Source organism: Canis lupus, chromosome 13 (genome assembly GCF_048164855.1).
Source record: "Canis lupus baileyi chromosome 13, mCanLup2.hap1, whole genome shotgun sequence".
Lineage (NCBI taxonomy): Eukaryota > Metazoa > Chordata > Mammalia > Carnivora > Canidae > Canis > Canis lupus.
This window is the reverse complement of record NC_132850.1, coordinates 64,924,044-64,949,680: the sequence shown is the minus strand read 5'-3', so window position 1 is coordinate 64,949,680 and position 25,637 is coordinate 64,924,044. Positions and strand designations below refer to the sequence as shown.

The 25,637-nt window shown below is 43.4% G+C and overlaps 1 protein-coding gene across 3 annotated transcripts in view; it reads right to left on the bottom strand.

Annotated features, from left to right (window-relative positions):
* ANXA10 (annexin A10) overlaps positions 1-25,637 on the bottom strand; it is a 98,770-nt gene that overhangs the window by 30,417 nt on the left and 42,716 nt on the right. For all 3 annotated transcript variants that reach the window (XM_072773848.1, XM_072773847.1, XM_072773849.1), the window contains exon 3: positions 21,536-21,630. In XM_072773848.1, coding sequence (XP_072629949.1) covers positions 21,536-21,630 — 95 coding nt within the window. The remainder of the gene's footprint in view (positions 1-21,535; positions 21,631-25,637) is intronic.

The following is a 25,637-nucleotide window of genomic DNA, read 5'->3' as shown; positions in this document are numbered from 1 at the left end:
CCCTGACTAATCCCTTCGGAAGGTCGGTCGGTGAGGGAGGAGTGCACCGCGGGGGCAATCCTTGTGTCTGCTTAGGTGTGTCTGCACACGCGGGTGATAAGTCCATCTGAAGGACTGCAAGACCCACTGGAGGAGAAGAGGAGCGTCAGATTAGACTTGCAGCACAGAATTATGTGACAAGGGGACCTTGCTCCTGCAGGAACTCGGGACCCAGGGCAGCTTTTGGTGGCCAAGGAACTCTAAGCCTGTGTTCTATTAAGGCACAAAATAATTACAGCTTCTTAAAAATGATATTTTTTTCTCAATATGCATCATCAAGAGGAATGAATTTTGATTAATATTCTAACTTTGAGTTCTACCCCTTAAGAGATTAAAATGTAATAACTTTTTATATGAAAAAAAAACCTTGTGCCCTTAAAATTATTTCCACAAATAATTTCCCATTATTATGTTGTTCTAAATATCTAGGATGCACAATGGTCTCTCCCAGATAAAATATTATGAAAATGCTTTTTTAAATCAGATATTCATGCAGGAGATCTAGGAGTCTGCGATAGATCTAATAACTACTTTTTGTTAATGAATTACAAGATAATTTTAATCACTCTGTCATTTTTAAGTCAATCCTACCTTGCATAGGTGTTTTAAGGGTGAAGTCAAGCAGGTGTGGTACTTGGGTCTTGATACCCTACGCTCAAACTTCAACTTAGCTGTTGGGATCGTGCCTTCTGTCCTAGACACGCAACCCAAGGACCTAACCCCCAACACTGCCATCCTGACGGGGCTCTCTTGGCTTCCTCAACCTTCCGCCCATTCCCTCCCCCCATGCCCACCTGTAGCTCTTTCCCAACAGTGAGGTCCTTGCCTACTTGTACTGACACATAATGGAGATATTCCCTTCAATATGTCTGGTAATGTGCTTCCACGTGAATTTGTTCTCTCCGTACAATGCAATAAACTTTAAAATATATATGGGGAATCCCAGATATTTGAAAGTCAAAAAAAATATTTCTGGATGATTCAAGGATCAAATAATAAATCACAAGGAAGTCAAAGAATATGTTGAATTTAATGAAGGTGAAAAATACATGTTAAAATTTGTAGGATGCAGGTGAGACAGTGTTTGAAGATAATTTTTTAGCTTTAAATATTTATTTAAATATTAAAATATTTATGTTATAAGAAAATATAAATATTTATGTTAAAATATTTATGTTATAAGAAAATATAAATATTTATGTTATAAGAAAATATAAATATTTATGTTATAAGAAAATATTTATGTTATAAGATATATAAATATATATTTATATAAATATATAAACTTTATATAAATTTATGTGAACTTATAAATATAAATATATTAAAATATTTGTTATAAGAAAAACATATGAAATAAATGACCTAAGATTCCACATTAAAAAAAAAACTAGAAAAAAAAAAAACTAGAAAGAGTAAATTAAATTGAGAATAAGAAGGAAGAAAAAATAACAGGATCAGAGACCAATAACATAGATAATTGATAAATATTAGAAAGTACCAATAAAACGTCTGATTCTCTAAAAAAAAAAATCAGTAATGTTAATGAAGTTCTAATTAGACTTATCAAAAAAAAGAGAGAAAATACAAAATATCAGTATTTGGTATTTTAGAGTGTCATGTACAAATACTACAGACATTAAAGGAAAAAGAAATTTTATGGACACGTTAATGCCACTAAATTGTAAAATTTAATTGAAAAAGGCCCATTTCTTGAAAGATACAAATTATCAGAGAAAACTCAAGCAGAATTTTACACTCAATCTGAATTTCCTTACAGTAATCAAGGAGATTGAATCAATAATTAACTCCACCTTGCCAGTCTCTAGACCCCAGTGGAATCAGCTATAAAATCCAATATGTAAAATATGTCAAAAGAGTGACATGTAACGACGAGATAGGATTTATCCCAGGAAGGCAAGGTCAATTTACACTTGAAAAAATCAATAAACTCAATTCCTTGTAAGTAGAAAAGCTGCAAGATATCAATAAATGTAGCAAAAGCTTTTGAAAACGTTTAACATATAAGCATAGGAAAAACTCTTAGGGAAGAATGGATAGAAGGAATTTCTTCATGTTGATAGAAGGAATTTCTGAAACTTTAGAGTTGAGATGACGCGATCGTGAACAGTGAATACTCCTGCCCCAGGACTGAGAACAAGGCAGAGATACTTGCTCCTAAGCCACTTGTATTCGTGTCACGCACGACGTACACACCCAAAAAGAAAAGCTAAAACTGTGAATCTTGCAGAAGAAAGCGTAGGAACAAATCCTGGGTCTTGGTGTAGCAAGGAATTCCTGGATAGAGTACGTAAACGTAGCAATCCACACGTGGAAAGAAAAAAAATGATGCATTTCACTTCATCAAAATAAAGACTTGCGTTCTTCCAAGGAAACCACGCGTGTTTGGTTTCACACGTCCGACAAAACACTTGTGCCCAGAAGGCATAGAAACTTCTTAAAACCCAATAATGCAAAGACGACCTGATCAAAACACGGACCTGGGATCTGCGCTGTTAGCTAACCTAGGAAATAAGCAAATGAGCGCTAAGAGCGGAAAACGATGCTCACATTGGTCATCAGAGTAAAGGGAGTTAAAGCCACGATGCGCTACCACTGCACGTTGTTTGGGGCGTCTAAAATCACAGAGACGGCCAAAAGAGGGTGACAGGAAGGATGTGGACCATTTAGGGCTATCGTGCCTGTGAAAACTCATCAGGTTGTATTGAAATGAGTGTTTCTTATAAACGTGCAGTTTATATCCTCAATATTGTGGATTTTGAGTTTTATTTTAGCGTGTTACTTTGGCATCTGCGAAGCCGATGTTTCCTAAAGCTTGGATTGACGTAGCTCTTTCAAATAGATCCTTTCCTGCATCTATGGGCTATGCTAGTTAACACTCAGGTTCAAATGCTCATTTAATTTAGTAATATTCTGCATTTTTTTTCCCACCCTAGAATCAAACACCTCTCGTAACACTGGGGCCGCACAGCAATGCATCCTTACCTGGGGGGCAGCGGGGGGCGAGCGGGGCTCCTGGGTGGGAGGCCCTCCAGAGCGGTAGTATAGCACCTGTTTGGAGCAGGGGTGCTTGCTCTCCCCCCCGCCCCCGGCTGAGCGTCGCTGGGATGGAGGGGAGCAGGACCCGCAGTTGCCCCTGGCTCCAAGTGGCCTGGGAATCTGCAGGTTCTCTGAGCGACTTTGGCCGCCGGTCATTGCAAAGTCCCTTCCAGTCCGGAGAGCAAAGGTCCTCCTCGTGGAGATTTAAGCAGAGGAGCGTGATGACCACGTGGCCCACCAAGCGTCCCCGTTCCCACCTGTCAGGTGGTCTCTGCACGTTGGAACGACCCTAATGGTTCATTACCACGAGAACCAGAAGATCCCACGGTACAGGGGGCAAAGCCGTGGCACGCAGAGCTCAGCTCGAGGAGCAAGTTCCACGTGGCCAAAGAGCAAGCGCTGGAGCCAAGAGTCCGGCTCCCCGTGTCTCCCCTGGACAGCGCCGTGGGAGCCGCAGGGGCAGGTCAGCCAGGCGGTGTGCACAGCACACAGGGCCGAAAGTGCTGTTTCACTCAAATCCGGTGCAGCCCCCCGAAGGCTCGGGTGCACGTGGACCGGGCGACCCCCTTCTACTGGGAGAAGACGGGGCGGCTGGCAGCCGACGGAGAGGCGCACACTGGGGTGACCCCTCCTCAGGGCCCTCCTCTAAGTGGGGCCGTTGTTTGCTTGCCACCCTGCCCTGTCCTCGCATCCATCGCTCCAGACCCCCACGGCCGGGCGACAGCGGTGTGGTACCCCCAGTCCGCAGGACCCGGCCTCTCCCTCAGGCCTCCTAGGTGCACGGTTGGGCCCGGGACGGGGCCGAGCACAGGGTGTGCGCCTCGCTCACGAGTGAGTATGTGAACTAGTGCAAACATGAATGACCGATGTCCACCCAGACAAACCCCCCTTTTTTGGGCAAACCCCCTTTTACTGATTGCAGGTAGAGCATCGGGTCAGCGCTCAAGGGGACAACGGCTTGGGCCTCGCGGTCCCGAGGCCGCGGCTGGGGTGGGCAGGCCGTGGCCCGGCGGGTGCGGCGCGGGCTGGCGGGGCCTGGGGCACACGGCAGTGGGCTTCCAGGATTTCCGTGAAGGAGACCGTGCCAAGGCCCTCTAATGGCCTTGGGGTCTGGGGTTCGGGAGGGGAGCCTCTGGGTTGCATCCTGGCCTGCCGGCGGGGTGCTCAGCCCCTCGGCGCCGGCTCCCCTCTGTGACGCGCACCCAGCGGCCCTGATCTAAGTCCAGGGACACGCAGCTCAGATGGAAAGCGTACGATGTTTCTGGGCCATATCAGACGTACTCAAGTGTCTTTCCTGTCCTCAAAGTGGATTCCGTAACTCGCTGCTGATAGGGAATGGCCGGGTCTGGACCGGCTCCCCCCGAGTCCTCTCTCCCTGGCTCTTTCTCCACGTCAGGATCGCACCTACTGTGTTATTTCCCTCAACGTTTGTGTCATCCAAGCGTCAGTAGCTTCTATTGTCTCAACTTAGCAAGACACCCAGAAGCAGGGGCTCTTCCGCCTTCTTTCCCGGCTACAGGGCTCGGCCCGGCCACAGTCATCAGCCCCCTCTGGGAAGGTCAAAGCCTCCGAAGGACCGTCCCTCCTGCGTCTGCCCGGAGCGACCCTCGGCACACCGGGCAGAGCCACCCCGAGCGCACACAAGTCCCATCAGTCGCTCAGAGGCCCGTCCCCTCCTCGCCCAGGGCCGGCCACCAGGGAGGCCGCCGTGTGGTTGTCCGGGAAGCGCACATGGCTGCAGGGGCTCGCAGGTGTCCTCGGCCACCTCTGGGCCTTCATCTCCTGCAACCCCCCTCCCGGCCTCCCGCTCGCTGAGCCCGGAAGAGCGGGCCTCTGTCCACGCGGGGCCTCTGTCTGCCCTTCCCTCTTCCTCCAACCCTCTTCCTCTAGATGTCCTGGGGGTCGCCCCTCGCTGCCCTCCTGAGCCCTCCTGCCCTCGTGGCCCGGCCTTTGTCACACGATCTTAAATCCTACCCGGTTCCCTAGTACTTACTGCGTCCCTCACCAGGCCTCATCCTTTTCTCCGTGACGCTGTCACGTTCTAACATGACTCAGTTTACCATTTCTTCTATCTGTCTCACCAAGATGGGATGGAAGCTGCCTGGCGGCAGGGCCTTTGCCCTGGTTTCCTCGCCGCGATCACACCAGCCTGCAGGACTGTGCCTGCCACGGGGTGAGCCCGCTCAGAGTGGGTCTAAAATAAATAAGTGGAGCCCACTTGGGACTCAACACGTACCTGCGTGGGGTCATCCTTGGCTCTCCCAAGATGCACAGGGAAGGGCCCTATCGTCAGACAGGTTTTCCGAGCGGAGGGAATCAAGAAAGGCAGGAGTGATAACGGCCTCGCAATGCGAAGTGTGCTGAGCGCCCTCCTGGGGGAGGGGGTGTGATATTATCAGGACATCTGAGAGGAGATCTTGCTTTCCGAGGGGAAGATAAATATTGAATAATATGCTTCAAGAGCTAAAACCTGCACGTTCAAGGAGGAGCCTTCAAGTAGGTGCTCCAGTCAAGGTCTTACGTTTGCACTTGGCTTTATAGAAATAGCCTCGCGGATGCAACCTTTGCAGCGTCACTCGCCCCAGCCCGGCCCCCTCTGCTTTCTTGTTTGCCGAAGATCTGCCCTAAAGGGACTCTGGGCACCGCAGTGTGGCCCGGCCGAAGCGAACGGTGCCTGCTCTTCAAGTGGAGCTGCTCTGGGTGACGCTGAAGCTGCAGATCACCCGCGGGGCCGCTCTTCCCGCTGCTCCCTTTGAACGGAAAGCGAAGTGGTAGTTTCTTCTTCCTCGTTCTTCTTACCTTTATATATAATTATGTGTAACCAGGGGCAGGAAGTAGACATATGACCCACATTTTGCTTGTCTGAGCATGCTCAGGGCGACATTTGTGTATGCTTTTAACTTATAGGCCTTTTCCTATTATCATAAAGAACCAATACTCGCTCTTTAAACCCTCAGTGATGTAGGCCCCTCTAAAGCGCGCCTTAGAATTTCTCTTAGCTCCACCTACCCCGATACTCATTGTATAAATACTCGCATAATTTTATATCGTATCATAAAAACATTTGTGCAAGCCGCATTGTCAGCTCACTGTGGTAAGTGAATATTCTTTTGAACAGCTCCACTTAACGGCCGTTTTCACAGTTTACTTAATGATTCAATTTTCAGCGGGAGTCTGAACTAATTTTTGTCTAGTGATGATGATAATACTTCGGTCTTCTGGAGAAACGTAGTATATTAAGTTTAAAGTCCTCTCCTCCAAACGCCACGTTAGGAGTAACATTCTTTTAAAAGTACGCTTGATCTCGGAATAAAGAGAAATCCCTGGGGGCCAACACCAGGGGATAAATGAAAACCAGAGGATAAGCAAATGAGCTGACCTTGGAGATGATCTTGCAGATGACTGGGGAGAGTAGGGGTTGGTTTTGAGAATGATTTGCTTTAGGTTTCAGTGCCCAGGATGGGATGTTATATGAGGACAAGAGAGCATTTATGGGGTCACTGTAATGCAAGGAACTATGAGGCTGGGAACCTCAATGGATTATACCCACAGTAAAAGTATGAAATAGGAAAAAAAAATATATCACCCAGCATTGGAAGGTGAGCAGAAAGCTTACCTTGCATTGTCTGGGTTTTAAGTAGAAGGATATTTTCCCGGAGACCTTCACAATAATAGAGCTGTGTCTCCCTTGGGCAGGATTCTTAAATTTATTCTACTGTATGCACAAGAACTGAGACCTCCATGAAGAGAAACCATCATCAAAGTTGATCCAGGGCTGGTGATTCTCCTGGGACACCAGGAAGAAGCAAATGCCAAACAAGTCAGAGATTCTCTGACTCTCCAGAAAAATAAAATAAAATAAAATAAATAAAATAAAATAAAATAAAATAACAATAAATAAAAATTTAAAAAATTTTAAAAAATCTCGCTAAAAAAAAGAGCATCACTTTAAAAGTTCTCATAACAAAAATATAGTATGCACTTAAAATCAATTTTCCTGGAGGATAGACAGTGGACTCTACATGTCGCAGAATTAAAACTTCATCAATTTGAGACAATTGGTAACAACAGGAAAAAACACTATGAAAAAATGACACCTCAAAAAGAAAGTAAATAAAATTCTAGAAATGAAAAAGTTCTAGAATTTAAAGACGTAATATATATTTTAAGGAGTAGCTAATAAACAACTGAGTTGGAATTAGTAAATGGGAAAACTACCAGAAAAAATTGTAAAAGATTCCGCAGAAACAGAGAAGAATAGACGATACAAATAAAAGGTTAAGGGACTTGGAAGACTGAATGGCAAGAACCAACTGCTACCGCGGGAGAGAATGTGGGCAATACCAGGGCAATACTATTTCAAATATCATATACTCTCTGAATCCTCAGTTATTTAGATAAAAATACACAAGCCTATTAACTAATACTGTGAAACTACAGAATATCAAAGATTAAAAAAAAAAACTTTAAAACAAACAGAGTAAGAGGTAATCTACAAAGGAAGACTGTTAATGAAAGAAGGGATTTCTCAAAAGTTGTCCATGAAGGCTAGGAAAAAAATAAAAATTATATCTGCAAAGACCTAAGGAAAAGTAACTGGAATTCAGCCAGGAATGCTATAGCCATCTAAACTAATACTCAACAATAAAATGATAAAGGTATTCTTGAGGAGGGGACTGAAATCATACACCAATCATTTGTCATTTCTGGGAGAAAAAAATGCTAGGAAATCATTTTTTTTTTTTTTTTTGAAAAACGACATTGAGACCAGAAACACGGAGTTGCGTATTTGAAGAAAAACAAACAAAGAAGTTGAAAATTATGAATAAAACTGAAGAGACATTAACCCATCAAAAGCTCAATAATCATTAAGTTGGGGGAGTATAAAATAAGGTAGGATAAAAATATTCAACAATAACAGTATACTGCCTGGAAAAGCCCCCAGCTCTTGGTTACCTGCGGCCCAGCCCGCGAGGCCACCGCCAAGACACAGCGGCACTGCCCCGGGAGCCATGCCCAGGGTGGACGCAGTACCAACCTTTCCAAATGTCAGCCTCCTCTAGACCAGCCCAAAGGACCAAGCCAGCGCCTGTGGCCAGAACAAAACGTGGCTCTGGCCACCGAGTCAGGAGTGCACAAGGTCGAAACACGGGGTCCGCAGGGATGAAGCTGCCACTTCTTGCTGCAGAACTTTCGGTGGGCCCCAGCCATGGAAGTCCGTGTGACTGAGAGGCGCACGGGTGACACACGGGGAGGAAATGTCCTGCTGACTGATGCAGAGCCTCTTGCTGTCCTCCCGTGCCTGCCTTCCTCTCCCCGCTACCCCAGCCTCTGCTGCTTTCCAAAGAGGAATGATCAGGAGTCGCACCAAGGTCTTGTCCCACGGTGGACGAAAGCATTCCTGCTGTTGGAGCGTGCTGGGCGGACTCTTGGGAACAGAAGGACCCAATTTCTTAGGAATCTGTTGGATACAGCTGCCAGGTCGCCGTTCTGTGTGGTCCTGTCGGTTGAAATTGGGGCTGCCTCCAATTCAAATGATGGGCGTGGGCAAGGTTTGCAGTGGAAAAAGGAAAACTACGGGAGCTTGTGCTCGAGGCCCTTTGGGCGGCTTTCACTCTTCTGCGAGAACAGCTTCCATGATGGCTACGGTTGGAATGGATGTTCATTGGTCTCCCCTGGGAGTGCCTTCACGTGCCAAGGGAGATGCTTTTGGTGGGAAACAAGCCGCACGTAGGGAAGGGCTTCTGCCTACAGCACAATGGGGACGGTTCAATGACCCCGATGACCACGATCTGCCGTACGTCTCTGTGACGGATGGCTTGTTGATGAGAGTCTCGGTCAAGAAGAGCCAGCATCCGACAGGTGCCTCTTGGTGTCTTAAAATTGTTGCCTTCGTCATACAACTATGCACAGCACTTAACCGAATGCTGATCTCTGGGGATGACTTGTTCCTGGTGATCTCATTTTGGGGAGTCAACTGTGATCAATGATTGGAAAGGTGGGAAGAAATCAACCAATCTCACCTAATGGAGACGGTACACTGAGGGTAACAGCTGGCCTGGGCCCAGGAGAATCATGGTTTTACATTAAAAAAATGGCAGCTATTCCTTTGGGGAAAACTTTAACCCCACTCTGCTTCTTGAAACAAGCTACTGAGTCAATGGAGTCTTTAGTCAATTGCCCTAAATGCCTTGACTGGTTTATTGATGGTTCAAATATGCTAAACCCAAAAGACGTCCATTGGGTGGCCGTGGTTGTTCAACTCAGCAATAGCAGTGAAGAACCAAAAAGGGACTTTTTATTTTTTTTAATGGGCAGAAATCAAGGCTGTTTTCCTAGTTCTGGCCAGTGCCCCTCTTGAAAAACTTTTTAGTCTTTCAACCCACTCTGGGTTGTTAGACCTATCACTTTGGTTTGACCCTTGGAAATGTACAGATTCCATATGAAAAAGGACTTTTTGGAGGGCTGTAATCTATCAAGACAAACGGTGGCTGCTGATGGGAACTTGGGTGTCCCTCTCACAGACGTCCATGGTGAGGACTCATTCCCTGCTAAGACCGACTCAAGCCTGCACTGCCCGTATTATAGTGTTGCTCCCGGATCCGTCATCCTCCTGGACATCAGAACACATGCACTGTCACACGCTGGGCGTGTAGTGTTTTATGTGCTTGAAACCAAGGTGAGCATTTCTTGCCAGCTTTGTGAGCTGACTTGCCTTGACTTGCCTTACTCAGTGTGAGCCAAGTCATCATTCACAGGGCACTGCTCCCGCACAGCCGCGGCTGATGGGACGCGCCAGAGTTGACTTCCTCTTGAGGTTACTAGAAGTCCTGGAAATCGTTAATACTTTGTCAAGTAGAAGCACAGCTGTTCCTGTTGAGTCAGCTGACTCTGGACACAATTATTGTCCTTGAAACTAATCTGTGTCATGTGTTTGCCTTTCCAGACTACTTGCAGTCTGGTACATGGTGCCATGTTTATTATCAAAGTCACTCAACTGATAGACTGATAGTGAAGCTATTTGATGGAGCTCCCATAGTTCCTGCCATCCATTGGTTTCTGGTATTGGTGATAATTGATTGACTCAATAAAATTTCTGACTCTGTCTGCTTTACCTCCTCCTGCTGTACACAGCTTAGTAGGGCCATTGGTCACCAAATGGAATTTTCCCTCCTGGATTATAATCATAGTGAAGTGGGGGAGAGGGTTACTGTGATATTGTGATTATATATATAATATTTAATAACATACATAAATATATACATATTTATATATTTATAAATGTATAAATATATTTAAATATAAATATAAATACTCATATATAAATATATATTTAATTTATATGTTACATTTATAACATTATATATTTATTATTTATATTATTTATATAAATCATGTAATCATATATTTATTATTTGTTAATAATTATTAATAATTATTTACCAATAAATAATATTTATATAATATTATATAATATTTATATAATAAATCATATATTATTATATATTATATATTATATATTATATTATATTATTTATATATAAATTTATTATAATTTATATGTATTTATATATAAAATATATATTTAATATATGTAATAAATATAAATAAATAAATATATATATTTGGCTTTTATCCCCGTGCCTGGCATAGAGCTCCTGAAACCTTATACTTTTCTGATAGGAGTGAGAGGATCATCTTTTGTTACTCATAAAAACCCCCTTTCAATCAGATCTAAGTTTATGGTCAGAAGGTGATCTTAGAGGGAGGGGGCTGATTACCAGAGGATTGGGTTGGAACCGGCAGCCCTACTAATCTCTAGGAAGACAGGGGGGCGGGGACTATCTCATTCATCAGTGACCAATGATTCAATCACTTGTGCTTATATAGTGAAACCTCTACAGAAACTGTAAAGAGGTGTGAAGTGCTTTCAGGCTGCTGAACGCCTCGAGGTGCGGGGAGTCCTGCACCCTGGCCCACACGCCTTGCCCTATACACCTCTGACACTTTGCTGTTTCTGAGCTGTATCCTTTATAATAAATTAGTAATCGTAAGCACGGCACTTCCCTGAGTTCTGTGAGCTATTCTAGCAAATTACTGAGCTAAGGAGGATGTTGTGGGAGCCTCCGAATTTCAGTTAACCAGAGGTATAGGTGACAATCTAGGACGTTGAAGTGGGAGACACTTTTGTGATATGCCTGTAACCTAGGATCTGTGGTTAGTTTGAGAATTATCTTCAGTTTGAGGAAAGTAATTCACACATTTGGTATCAGAAGTGAAGTGTTGAACTGTGTAGAGAGAAACAGGAGTTTTCCTTTAATCATGTAGACTTATTTTGAAAATTTTGCATTCTATCCTGACCAATTTTGGGTATGAAGATTCTTTTCTTTCTTCCAGCATTGTCAGCCTCGGAGTGTATTGGTTACTCTGCTCGGTGGGTGGCCGTCTAAGCAGAAGTGGGCTGAGGATTTGAACCAATTCTAGTTCAGCCACCAAATTACCTCTGTAGTTCCACAGTCCTGGATCATAAGGATAAAGCTCTTTCGTTGGGTACACTGCTTGTGTAACATAATGGCTTTTTTTGAAGTTTTATAAAAACGTCTTTGTCCCTCCTGCACCTGACCCTTCTGAAAGAAAGTTCTGAGTCTGAGTTGGAAATAATACAAAAAATGAAGTCTCAACGACTAGACAAGTGACAGTTTCCTAATGGTGGAGCAAGAGCAACAACCTTGGCAGCTGCAGAGGAAATACCTAATCACATCACCTCGGCTCTGGAAGGTAGGACGACCGCAACTCACTGGTCAAGGTTGTTATTGTGGACGATGGGCTGGTTCTAGACTTCCTCCTTGTGGGCAAAGGTAAGGTCTCTGCCATCGCTAATACATCTTATTGTATCTAAATGAAGACTTCAAGAGGAAAGGTCATGTCTAAACCTTAGGAACAAGCCGCTTAGCTTTTTTAAATAGGCCCTGATGACTTACGGGATTTGTTGAGTTCATTGGGTCCAGGCCCCTGGAGTGACTGGTAGCGATACCGCCAGTTGACCTCCCCCTGCCGCTGGGATCTTTGATAGTTACATGCTATATGAGACAAATTCATGGCTTTAGTCTCAGCCTTCGTTGGAATCATAGGAGTGGCTTCGAGCATGCTGGGCTCCTAGGAGAAAAGCCAATGGTGAAGGGGCATGTAGTGAAATGAGATGACAGGCGATGTTGCTGGAAGACGGTTTTCCGTAGGTCTCGTGTTTCTGAGTGTGGCGCAGAGTGAGGCACCGACAGTCGCGTGTTCTAGACCAGCTTTCCAAGTGTGTTCATGTGGTGAATGGCACCCTCAGGTAGACGGGCTCACCTTAAGTGCAGGGGGCAGCCCTTCGCTCTGCCCATTGTCAATGGGTCAAGTCTCTCATCACATGGCTTCTTCTCTGCAGGGCAACCCACCGTGTGTGCAAATGTCACCTACTCATTTTTGCCTTGACCTTTGGGATCGAGGCTCAGGGAACTGGTGCAAACATTCGACGTTGTGGCAGCTGTGACTGTGAGTGAGAACCCGTAATTAGCCTTCGCCGCAGGGGCCTCTTGTCTTCTACCAGGATCTACGTTCTCTCGGCTGCTTAGCTTCCCACTGTCTCGGACGTCCAAGTCTCATTACCTTTCACAGCTTTTGGCGGATTGTACAACACAACTTGAAATTAAAACATATGTTTGGAGAAAATATTTATAGTCTACATACACAAGAAATAACTGACGTCCAAATTCTATAAATAATTACAGTCAGTAAATGGCAGACTACTGAAAGAAAAATACACAGAGAATCTAGATTTAAAAGGGGAAGAAGCCAGGATGTCTATTAAAAAACAAAAAAAAAACATGAAAAGATGGTCAATGTTACATTTTACCAGGGAAAAATGCAAGTTAAAACCATAATGAGATCCCATTTATATCCATAAAATGGGTCACAACTTCAGAAGTTTTATGAAAATTTAAGGGAAATGGGAATCATTATATATTTGCAGCAGGTGGAGTGCAGATTTACAGAATGTTTCAGATAGTTCGAAGCCCAGTCAGAGCCGGCTTCCACAGCATCTCACTTTCTCCTACTTTCCGTCTTTCTTCTTCCCTCCATCCCTCCCTGGCAGAGATCAGATGTTATTTTAAAGACAAATAATAGTTCAGGCTGTAACGAGCATACACAGAGGTTTTCTGAACTTATAAAATTTTGATTGATTCTACAGAAAATCTTCTTGAAATTATAAATTACGTTCCTGGTAGTTAAGTTTTACCGAAAGGAGTATATCGAATCCATTATATACTTGGAAGATGAGATAGTTGCACCATTTTCTTTTTTCTTTTTTTAGTTGCACCATTTTATTTATTTTATTTTTATTTTCTTTTTAATTTATGATAGTCACAGAGAGAGAGAGAGAGAGAGAGAGAGAGGCAGAGACACAGGCAGAGGGAGAAGCAGGCTCCATGCACCGGGAGCCCGACGTGGGATTCGATCCCGGGTCTCCAGGATCGCGCCCTGGGCCAAAGGCAGGTGCTAAACCGCTGCGCCACCCAGAGATCCCTAGTTGCACCATTTTAAATTACTTAATTCACGTTTAAGAAATTGATGTGTGATAAATTGTGTGATGAATTTAAGCTTTTGAGGCTAAAACTACATCAGCCCTCAGTTCTAAGGTAGAAGTGAGGATAGACGAACAGGTGCCGCGCCTATCGCTGGTGCTCGTGACAAGACAGTCCTACCTGGGGAGTAGCGAGGGTGATTTTCTAAACAGCTACTTCCTAGGTATGTTGATAGTTCAATATCAGTGTTTTTAATCAAAAGCTGAGATATAATAGCAAAAAAATAGTGTTGTAAGAACAAGATGGGTCTGAAGAGTGAACTAGACTCTTCACGCATTCACATGTCTGCCTTTTTTCCCCCCAAAAAATTTTTATTTAAATTCTAGTTAGTTAACACTTCACGCAGTATTGGTTGTGTTGTTAATTTTATCCTCTCTGACTGGTGTGAGGTGGTATCTCATCGTGGTTTTGATTTAAGTTTCCCTGATGATGAGTGATGTTGAGCATCTTTTCATGTGTCTGTTAGACATCTGTACGTCTTCGATGGAAAAATGTTCACTCATGTCTCCTGTCCACTTCTTAATTAGACTATTTGTATTCTGGGTGTTGAGTTTCATAAATTCTTTATAGATTTTAAACACTAACCCTTTATTATATGTGATTTGCAGACACCTTCTCCCTTCCGTAGGCGACCTTTTAGTTTCGTTGACTGTTTCCTTCACTGTGCAGAGGCTTTTCATCTTCATCGAGTCCCAATAATTCATTTTTGTTTTTGTTTTCCTTGCCTCTGGCGACATGTCTACCATACCAAGGTCAAAGAGGTTGCTGCCTGTGTTCTCCTCTAGGATTTTGATGGCTTCCTATCTCACGTTTGGTCTTTCATCCATTTTGAATTTATTTTTGTGTCTGGTGTAAGAAAGTGGTCCAGTTTCATTCTTCTGCACGTGGCTATCTAGTTTTCCCAGCACCACTTGTTGAAGAGACCATCCTTTTTCCAATGGATATTCTTTCCTGCTTTGTCAAAAATCAGTTGGCCATATAGTTGTGAGTCCACTTCTGGGTTTTCTTTTCCATTCCATTGATGTATGTGTCTGATTTTGTGCCAATATCATACCTGTCTTGATGACTACAGCTTTGTAATATACCTTGAAGTCTGGAATTCTGATGCCTCCATCTTTGCTTTTCTTTTTCAAGGCTGCTTTGACTATTTGGGGTCTTTTGTAGCTCCACTCAAATTTTAGGATTGTTTGTTCCAGCTCTGTGAAAAATGCTGTTAGTATTTTGATAGGGATTGCACTAATTATGTAGATTGCTTTGGGTGCTATGGACATTTTACAATGTTTGTTCTTCTAATCCATGAGCATGGGATGGTTTTCCATTTCTTTGTATCCTCTTCAATTTCTTTCTTTTCTCTTTTATAGATTTCAGAGTACAGATCCTTTACCTCTTTGGATAGGTTTATTCCTAGGTATTCTATTGTTTTTGGTGCATATACAAATGGAATTGATTCCTTGATTTCTTTTTCTGCTGCTTCATTATTGGTGTATAGAAATGCAACAGATTTCTGTACATTGGTTTTATATCCTGTGAATCTGCTGAATTCATGTATTAGTCCCAGCAGTTTTTTGGTGGCGTCTTTGGGTTTTCTATCTAGAGTATCATGTCATCTGTAAATAGTGAAAGATTGACTTCTTCCTTGCTGATTTGGGTGCCTTGTGTTTCTTTGTGTTGCCTGACTGCTGACAGACTATTTAAATAATATGTTAAATAGTAATGGTGGGAGTGGACATGCCTGCCTTGTTCTTGACCATAGAGGAAAAGCTCTCAGGTTTTTCCCATTCGAGAAGGTATTAGCTGTGTGTCTTCTGTATATGGCTCATGATGTTGAGGCGTGTTCCATCTCTCCCTACTTTGTTGAGGGTTTTTATCAAGAAAGGATACTGGGGCAGCCCCAGTGGCTCAGCAGTTTAGTGCCGCCTTCAGCCCTGAGATCGAGTCCCACGTCGGGCTCCCTGCATGGAGCCTGCTTCTCCCTCTGCCTGTGTCTCTGCCTCTCTCTCTCTCTCTCTCTTTTTGTGTCTTTCATGAATAAATAAATAATCTTTTTTTTTTTTAAAGAAAGGATACTGTATTTTGTCACATGCTTTTTCTTCAGCTATTGAAGTATCACATGGTTCTTATCCTTTCTCTGATTAATGGAGTATATCACATTGACTGATATGTGAATATTGAACCACACCTACCACCCAGGAATAAATCCCACTTGGTCGTGGTAAATAATACTTTTAATAAACTGTTGGATTTGATTTGTTCGTATTTTATTTAGAATTTTTGCATCCATGTTCATCAGATATATTGGCCTGTGATTTTCCTTTTTAGTGCAGTCTTTGGTTTTAGAATCACGATAATGGTGGCCTCGTGGAATGAGTTTGGAAGTTTTGCTTCCATTTTAGTTATTTCAAACAGTTTGAGAAGAATAGGTATTAACTCTTCTTTAAATGTTTGGTAGGATTCCCTTGGAAAGGCATCTGGCCTTGAATCTTTTTTTTTTGTTTGTTTTTTGGTAGATTTTTGATTGTTGATTCAATTTCTTTGCTGGTTATGGGTTAGTTCAGGTTTTCTATTTCTTCCTGTTTCAGGTTTGGTATTTTGTATGTTTCTAGGAACTCGTCTATTTCTTTCAAATTGCCTAATTTGTTGGTGTATAATTTTTCATAATATTCTCTTATTATTGTTTGTATTTCTGTGGTGTCAGTTGTGATCTCTTCTCTTTCATTCATGATTTTATTCATTTGGGTCCTTTCTCTCTTCTTTTTGATAAGTACAGCTAGGGGTTTATCCGTTTTATTAATTTTTTCAAAGAACCAGGTCTTAGTTTCATTGATCAATTCTACTGATTTTTTTATTTGTTTGTTTCTATATGTTTACCTCTGCTCTAATCTTTACTATTTCTCTTCTCCTGATGGCGTTAGGCTTTATTTGCTATTCCTTTTCTATCCCTTTAAGGGGTAAGGTTAGGTGGTATATTTGAGAATTTTCTTACTTCTTGAGGTAGGCCTTGTGTGCGGAGGGGCAGAGGGAGACGGAGAAACAGACTCCCCGTTGATCAGAGAGCTTGAGGTGTGGGGGTCAATCCCAGGATCCTGCAATCTGATGTGAGCCAAAGGCAGATGCTTAACTGACTGAGCCACTAGGTGCCCCTCAACTGTTCTAAGTTTATGATAAAGCACAACCAAAAAGCCAGCACCAAGGTTTGCTGACCCCAGCTGATGTCTTTGTTCCTGTGCTAGTGAACATGGCAGCACATTGGCACCCTCAGTTCTTTTGTCCCCAGAGAGGCTGTGCCACCACTCCCAAATGCACTCAAGTGGGGAAATGTATCCTCCCTGTGCGCCCCGGGGCATCCTCTGGTCTTGTTGCCTGCTCCAGGTTTCTACGTTCTTTTCCCACCAGAGCACTGCCAAGCTCAACAGGCATGACCTTGGGGATGGTGTGGACCACCAAAACTTCGAACTTTGTGCTCCACTGTTTATGAACACCTGTGGTACACAGGCCTTCTCCTTTCTCCAGTCAGCGGTTTTGGGGAAGAGTTTTTCTCATGCGATTCCTTGTGCGTGCTTTCATTCTTTCTCTCTCTCTCTTTTTGTCTCACTTCTCTCTCTGTGACCAGGGCTCCCTCCCCTTTGTAGCACTTCTGATTCTTTTCTCCCCCAGATCAACTCTCATCAACTCTCCACAGCTCCTGCTGTCCACAGGGTGGCTGATTTCTACCTCTGGCAGCCTACAGCTACCCCCTCTCTTTGGCTTTCTTAACTTCTCTCTGCATTTCTTTTCCTTTTTTTTTTTTTTAAGACTTTATTCATTTATTCATGAAAGACACACAGAGAGAGGCAGAGACACAGGCAGAGGGAGAAGCAGGCTGGCTCCCTGTGGGGACCCCAAGGTGGGACTGCATCCCAGTTCCCTGGGATCATGCCCTAAGCTGAGGGCAGATGCTCAACCCCTGAGCCACCCAGGCATTGCCCTCCACATTTCTGCACTGAGTATCAGCTACGTTAGTCTGCTCAGGTTGCCTTGCCAGTTTACCGTAGACTGGATGGTTTAAACAAAGCAATTTATTTTCTTACAGTCTGAAGCCTGGAAGTCCTAGATCAAGATACTGGCAGGGCTGGTTTCTAGGGAGATATCTACTGGCTTGCAGATGGCTGCCTTCTTGCTGTATGGTCCCACATGGTCTTTTCTTTATACATGCACTGCTGGTATCTTTTTTTCTTCTTAGAAGAAAGAACACCAGTCCTATAGGATTAGGGCCCCACCCTTATGACCTCATGTAACCTTAGTCATCTCCTTAAATGCCCTATCTTCAAATACAGTTACTTTGGGAGGTTAGGGTTTCAACATTTAAATGTTACAGTTGAGGCTGTAACACCAGCTTTGTGCCTGCCACTGTCACAAGTGCTTTGGACACAGTAATGAACAAAACAAAGACTCCTCTCCTTGTGGGGCTTGTGTTAGGGAGAGATGGCAAACAATAAATAATACGTACATATAAATAAATCAGGTAGTGTGTTAGAAAGCAGTGAGTGTTAAAGAAAAAAAAAAAAACCCAAAAATAGGTGAAAGAGATGTGGGTCCTGGCACAGGCTTTGGGTGGATGACAGTTTTAAACAGACCAATCAGACTGGGCCTTCTGGAGTAGCAGACATTGCCCAAAGCCTTGAAGAATATGAGGGGGGTAGCAGGATAGGTATCTGCTCTTGTTAAATCTGGTGCTCATTCGGTTGAGAACAACAGGCATGGAGAACTTTGAAAGACATGATTTAGAGTCGGATAACCTTGGCTTAAGTTCTAACTTTGTATTGCTCAGGGCAAGTTAGCCTCGGCACTAAATTGTATGACCAACCCCACCATTTTAATGAATTCTACATGCCCGGGTACTTCAGAGCTGATTATCCCTGTTGCAGATGAAAACTGAGAGCATAAATTAGGTTGATTACATCCAGGAATCATTGTCCAAGTGCTGAACTTATCAGGCATGTATAGTTCTCTGCCTAGCCCCAGAGGTGTTTCCTTGTTCCCCTGGTTTTGCTGCACTGGCGATAGCATAGTGTTTACTTTGGTGTGGAAGGTCAGGGGAGACCTCATCATTGTGTCGGTTAATTAATATGTCAGTCAGAGGCGTTCCAAAAAGGCTTTTCATTTGGGTGTAGGGATTAGTGTGCTCTGGGTGAGGAAGAGTTGATGAAAGTCAGCCATCCTTCACTAGTGTAAAATGTCAAGTAGTACGTATTTATGGAGCGTGCCTACACTAGCGCTTTGTGCGGCAGCTAAAAAAATAATTCTGGCAAATCTTGATTATCCATATTAATAAAAAATAATATCAAAGACTAACATACAGGAAATCTCTAAACTCTCGCTATGGAAAGGCAAAGATAGCAAAAGTTTAAAGTGGATGATACAGGAATGTCTCCTCCCCTTTTTTAAACATAAATGTAAGTAGGCAAAATAGAATTCCTTAGATTCCCTTGTTCTGTAAATGCAATGCATCTTCTAGGTTAGGCCCTGGGCCGAGCTCTGGAGGGATTGCAGCAAATAACCTGGTCCCTGCTTTTCTAGGGGATTTCAGTCTAGTCATCAAGAGAAAAAAGTGAGCCGACACAACCCTGTGTGGCAAGGCCATGGTAACTGTATGTACGGGGAGTTCTGTGACCCCCCCCGCCCCCCCCAATAAGCTAGCTCAGGGCAGAGGGTGAGTGTGACAGGTGGGGAAGGTGGGGAAGGCCACACAAGCAACCGAAACTGCCTTCACAGTGTCATTGCACAAACATGACTAAGCAATCTCAGCACATTATGTAGACATTTGGGCTAGACGGTAGGGACGGATGAATGCGTTCCAACTCTCAAAGATTCAGGTTCCGGTAAAGGGAAACACATATAAACAAGCTCACTGATGTGCCCCTAGGTCCTGAGGGGGAAGTTTTGTGAATACAGTAGCAGCACGAGTCCGTTCCACTCTGTTTGGGGTTAGTGGTGTGAGGAACTGTGCATGTCGGGAGGAAGAGCGGGGTGCAGCTTGTGGCGGGAGGACATCAGGCCCCTGAAGTAGATGAAGCACCCTGATTAAAGGGGGGGGCATGGGCCTCAATGGTCTGCAGTCACTGATGTGTGAAGACGGGAGGGAAGGAGTACGACGGAGAACAGAAACAAAGTAAGCAAGGCTTTGTGTGTCCTGGGAAGCTACTGGCGTATTCTATGGACTTGTGGGTATTTGTGAGGCAGAAGTGAGATAAACACTCAGGGCCCGAGTCGAGAAAGCAGAAATCTGGATTTGGAATCGTTCTGGCTTCCGTGTGGGGGATAGACCAGAGCGGGAAGGCATGAGGGTAGCAGGAACCTGGTAGGAGTTTCCTACTAGTCTGGGTACCAGATGAATCAAGACTGTGCAAGTGGGAGAAAGAGAAAGAAATGTGAGAGGAAGAATAATTCTCAAGGCTGGATAACAGATCGCATGACAAGGGTGTTTTGGAGGAAAGGGGCCAGCAGGATCCACTGTCATCCGTTGGCGCTGCTGTGGTGTTAGCCCAGCTTTCCCTTGCAGTGTGCGCCGCTCAGCAGAAGGGAGGGGGCCACCAACCCTGAGACCCCTGAGAGTGTGAGTTGTTTAACGGATTTTACGTTCCTTGAGTGTAAGTACGTCCTTTCTTAATGTTTTAATCTGTTTTAGTGTAATTTTGTGGGACGTAGTAAAGTAATGCCTCCAACCTAAATTGACCTGACGTATAAAATGCAAAGATGTACGTACACTTTGGGGTTAAAAAATACTGAAAAATGACCACTCTTATAACAGTATGCATATTAAAATTACATTTGATTAGTGGTGCTACCCACAACTTTGATGGTTTCTACATTCTCTTTCAAAAGGAAACTAGCCCTGGGATCATAGGAACATAAGCTTACATAGCAGTTTTACCTGGAAAAAAGAAATAAGAATGCTTGGTTTTCTTCTATGGTTTAACTCAACTAATTTACCCCAAAGAAGGGGTAGCTTCTTTGATTATTAATTTATACTGCAACAGAGGGCTATCCTTTATTTCATGTGTTAGAGCTGGTTAAAGACTGAGGTTTAGAGATGGAGTGAATTTAGAAGAGCTAACTCTATAGGGAAAGCTTTATGATTGCTTCATCCATAATGCTCAGTTGACAAAGTAATTGGTATTTCAGGCCCTTTTGGCCTGAAGAGCTTTTGTTCTGAATCTGTGGTTTAAATGCATAACAGAAGAAAGGAATCTTTAATGGCACTTGCTTTGGAATTAGAAGGTGATTACTTTAAAGCACGATGGATAGTTTTATTGCCTTGAACTATTTTTAACTGCTGCCGTTCTTTTTTAATGGTCTCTGCCACTGCAAGCTGTGAGAAGAAAAGCTAGTACAGAATTCACTTTGGTTGAGGGTTAGGTGAAGACCCGTGGAGAATTGCAGGAAAGATCTTATTTTTCTGACCCAGTGATCATTAGCCCTTTCTCTGCTTTCCCTAAAGCTCGACACAGGGGCGTTTCCAGCACAACGTTTCTGGTCTCACTGGGCCGAGCAGCAGCGTGGGCCTATCGGAACGTCTATTTTGTGAAGCCGAAGGGTCTTTGAGAAGGGGCTGGTTGGTAGAGTCACTAGGAGTGTGAACGTGCCTCACACACGGACACGTCTTTCTTACAGTCCTGGGAACATGTTAGACCCATAGGAACCGTTTCCGACACGCGGTGACTCTGAGATCTTTGTCATTGTGAGACCGAGGAGAAGAGCAGTACCTGTTTTCTGAAACGGTTAGGATTTCCCAGGAGTTTGCCCTAAAATAGGTCAAGCGGAAGAGACCCTACCCGGCCGAGCACGCTCTGGTAGGCCTCTGCGATCGTCAGCCTTTGAGCGGTAGAGCGCTGAGTTAGGACGGCGACCAGCGTGTCTTTGTCGCAGCCTGGAGAAGAGGAATATTCGGAGATTAGTCAAGGTGCCGCTCTGTACTTTGGAAGGAGCCATCATCTAAGGATCAAAAGCCATGGCCCCGGCATCGTCCCCGATGGTGCTTTAGAGCAGTGAGCGATTTTAACTAAAATTGGAATTGTAGAGCAACACTTGATGAGGGCTGTGTTCTTCTTCCCTCTCATTTTAGTGCTGTTCCTACTGATTTCCCCTTAAAAAGATCCAATTTAAGAAATACAGAGGGAGAGGGATAAAATGCATGTCTCTCATCAGCCGCCTCTTCCACTCCACCAAAAAAGGCTTCCTTGACCTTCGAGCTGATCGGTGCTCAAATGGGTGCAGCATCGTTCTCATCTTACAGTTAAGAGACATAGTTTGTAAGGAACATGCACTAAGACAGAAATAACAGCTATGGTTCAAAACCTCCAGAAGGAAGAGCAATGGAGAAGGAAAGTGTGGAAGTGCGAGGGCCGCGTGACCTCCTGGGGGACTGTGTGGATCTCGTGGCCGCCAGGTAACACGGCCTTCGCCTCCTGTAGCCGAGGCTGTTTCTGGGCTGTCTGAGGCCTCCACTTCCTTATATGCCAACTCCCCGTACCGATATAACACCTGAATGCACAGCTAGGTTAGACAAATTTAGCCCTAGTTGTAGTCATAGTAGAGTGAGCAAGAAGGCCTTAACATTTCCCTCAGCTTGACTAAAATTTAGGCAGGTTCTTTCTGACTATAGACTCTTGTTCCCCCTTTTCTGGGAGCATTTGCTTTGGAAACTTTGCAACTGTAGAGTCTTCTTTACTCCTTTGAGAAATAAATCTGCCAATCACTTCCCAGTTTTACAACCCAGAAATGTCTTTCCCAAAAGCTTGGAAGCCATCTCTTGGAAATATAATCATGAAGAAAGAGAGAATCCCTATCTCCCAGTCTCTGTGGGGGAACAGGGACCTTACTTTTCTTAAGAAATAATTAGCAGGGATCCCTGGGTGGCCCAGTGGTTTGGCACCTGCCTTTGGCCCAGGGTGTGATCTTGGGGTCCCGGGACTGAGTCCCACATCGGGCTCCCTGCATGGAGCCTGCTTCTCCCTCTGCCTGTGTCTCTGCCTCTCTCTCTCTCTCTCATGAATAAATAAATAAATAAAATCTTAAAAAAATAATAATTAGCAGACACAGATGACCTAATCACATTGACAAACACCCTCAACTCCCAGTGTTCTCCAGTACTTTTCAGCTAGTCGTCCCCTCCCCACTGCTCTCCAACGCTCGAAAACTCTCTTGTCATTAGTTTCAGAGGAATTAAGTTCAGTCTCTCTCCTCTATTGCTTATGTCTTGATTTCTGTTGCAATAGTCTCAAATAAAGTCTTCCTTGCCTGTTCAATTCTGTATAATATAATTTTTCTTTGACAAAAGGAGACATTTATTGGAGAAGAGGAAAAAAAGGAATTGACAGGCTAGGATGTTAAGCAAATCATCTTTTTGGATGCCCTTAGGTTTTTAGGAAAGCAGAGTCAGGTGCTGAAATAGCCAGTAAATGAAGGCAGGTGACTATGATTTACCTAGATAATTATACCATGTGAAACAAAAGGAAGAGCAGGATGTTTTATGCAGGTGAGAGGAATGACCGGAAGGTGTAAAATGGGGGGAGGGAGGCTAGAATCACCTCTAAATACTGAAATTTATGGTTTGTGAGAGGCATAGAGTAACATATTGCCCTGGGGCTAGCTGGTTAATACCCTGGACTCAAAGGACGCAGAGCAGTTCTGTAGGAGTCTGTTAACTGCATGATGGGAATTCCAAAAGGAATACATTTTTAATAATAAATAGATTTTTCAGTTACATCCATTTTTGTTTTTACTATCATCACATTTATATGATTGCAATAGTCTTCAGGTTTTTTGTGTTTTTCTCTTGAGATTATCTACAACCTACCTCTCTGACAATCTTCATTTTTCAAAGTGTTCCTAGTAATTCTTGTTTATTTATTCCTCTAGGATATTTCAGGTTAATTTTATATGAATCTCAAAAGTTCATTAAAAATTTTAATTCAGATAAATGTAAATTTAGGAATCAATTTTGAAAAGTTATCTTTTTTTTGTCACTATATCTGCTCAATTATTTCAGTGTTTTTCTTTTCTAAAAGACTTAGTAGAGGTGGGGCAAGACGGCAGAAGAGTAGAGTCCCCAAGTCACCTGTCCCCACCAACTTACCTAGATAACTTTCAAATCATCCTGAAAACCTACAAATTCAGTCTGAGATTTAAAGAGAGAACAGCTGGAATGCTACAGTGAGAAGAGTTTGCGCTTCTATCAAGTACAACTTGTTTTTGGCCACTCTGCACTGAGCAAAATAACCAGAAGGAAAAACTCACCACAAAAGAAAGAATTGGAAACAGTCCTCTCTCCCACAGAGTTACAAATTTGGATTACAGTTCAATGTCAGAAAGCCGATTCAGAAGCACAATTATAAAGCTACTGGTGACTCTAGTAAAAAGCATAAAGGATTCAAGAGACTTCATGACTGCAGAATTTCTATCTAATTAGGCTGAAATTAAAAATCAGTTGAATGAGATGCAATCCAAACTAGAAGTCCTAACGACGAGGGTTAACGAGGTGGAAGAACGAGTGAGTGACATAGAAGACAAGTTGATGGCAAAGAGGGAAACTGAGGAAAAAAGAGACAAACAATGAAAAGACCATGAGGATAGATTACGGGAAATAAACGACAGCCTGAGGAAGAAAAACCTACGTTTAATTGGGGTTCCCGAGGGCGCCGAAAGGGACAGAGTGCCAGAATATGTATTTGAACAAATCATAGCTGAAAACTTTCCTAATCTGGGAAGGGAAACAGGCACTCAGATCCAGGAAATAGAGAGATCCCCCACTAAAATCAATAAAAACCGTCCAACACCTCGACATTTAATAGTGAAGCTTGCAAATTCCAAAGATAAAGAGAAAATCCTTAAAGCAGCAAGAGACAAGAAATCCATAACTTTTATGGGGAGAAGTATTAGGATAACAGCAGCCCTCTCCACAGAGACCTGGCAGTCCAGAAAGGGCTGGCAGGATATATTCCAGGTCCTAAATGAGAAGAACATGCAGCCAAGATTACTTTATCCAGCAAGGCTCTCATTCAGAATAGAAGGAGAGATAAAGAGCTTCCAAGATAGGCAGAAACTGAAAGAATATGTGACCACCAAGCCGCCTCTGCAACAAATATTAAGGGGGACTCTGTAGTAGAAAGAGGAAGTCCAAGGAAGCAATCCACAAAAACAGGGACTGAATAGGTATCATGATGACACTAAATTCATATCTTTCAATAGTAACTCTGAACGTGAAGGGGCTTAATGACCCCATCAAAAGGCGCAGGGTTTCAGACAGGATAAAAAAGCAGGACCCATCTATTTGCTGTCTACAAGAGACTCATTTTAGTCAGAAGGACACCTACAGCCTGAAAATAAAAGGTTGGAGAACCATTTACCATCCAAATGCTCCTCAAAAGAAAGCAGGGGTAGCCATCCTTATATCAGATAAACTAAAATTTACCCCGAAGACTGTAGTGAGAGATGAAGAGGGACACTATATCATACTTAAAGGGTCTATCCAACAAGAGGACCTAACAATCATGAATATTTATGCCCGGAATGTGGAGGCTGCCAAGTATATCAATCAATTAATAATCAAAGTTAAGACATACTTAGATAATAATACACTTATACTTGGTGACTTGAACACAGTGCTTTCTACAATCAACAGATCTAAGCACAACATCTCCAAAGAAACAAGAACTTCAAATGATACACTGGACCAGATGGATTTCACAGATATCTACAGAACTCTACATCCAAATGCAACTGAGTACACATTCTTCTCAAGTGCACATGGAACTTTCTCCAGAATAGACCACATACTGGGTCACAAATCAGGTCTTAACTGATACCAAAAGATTGGGATCGTCCCCTGAATATTTCCAAACCATAATGCTTTGAAACTAGAACTAAATCATAAAG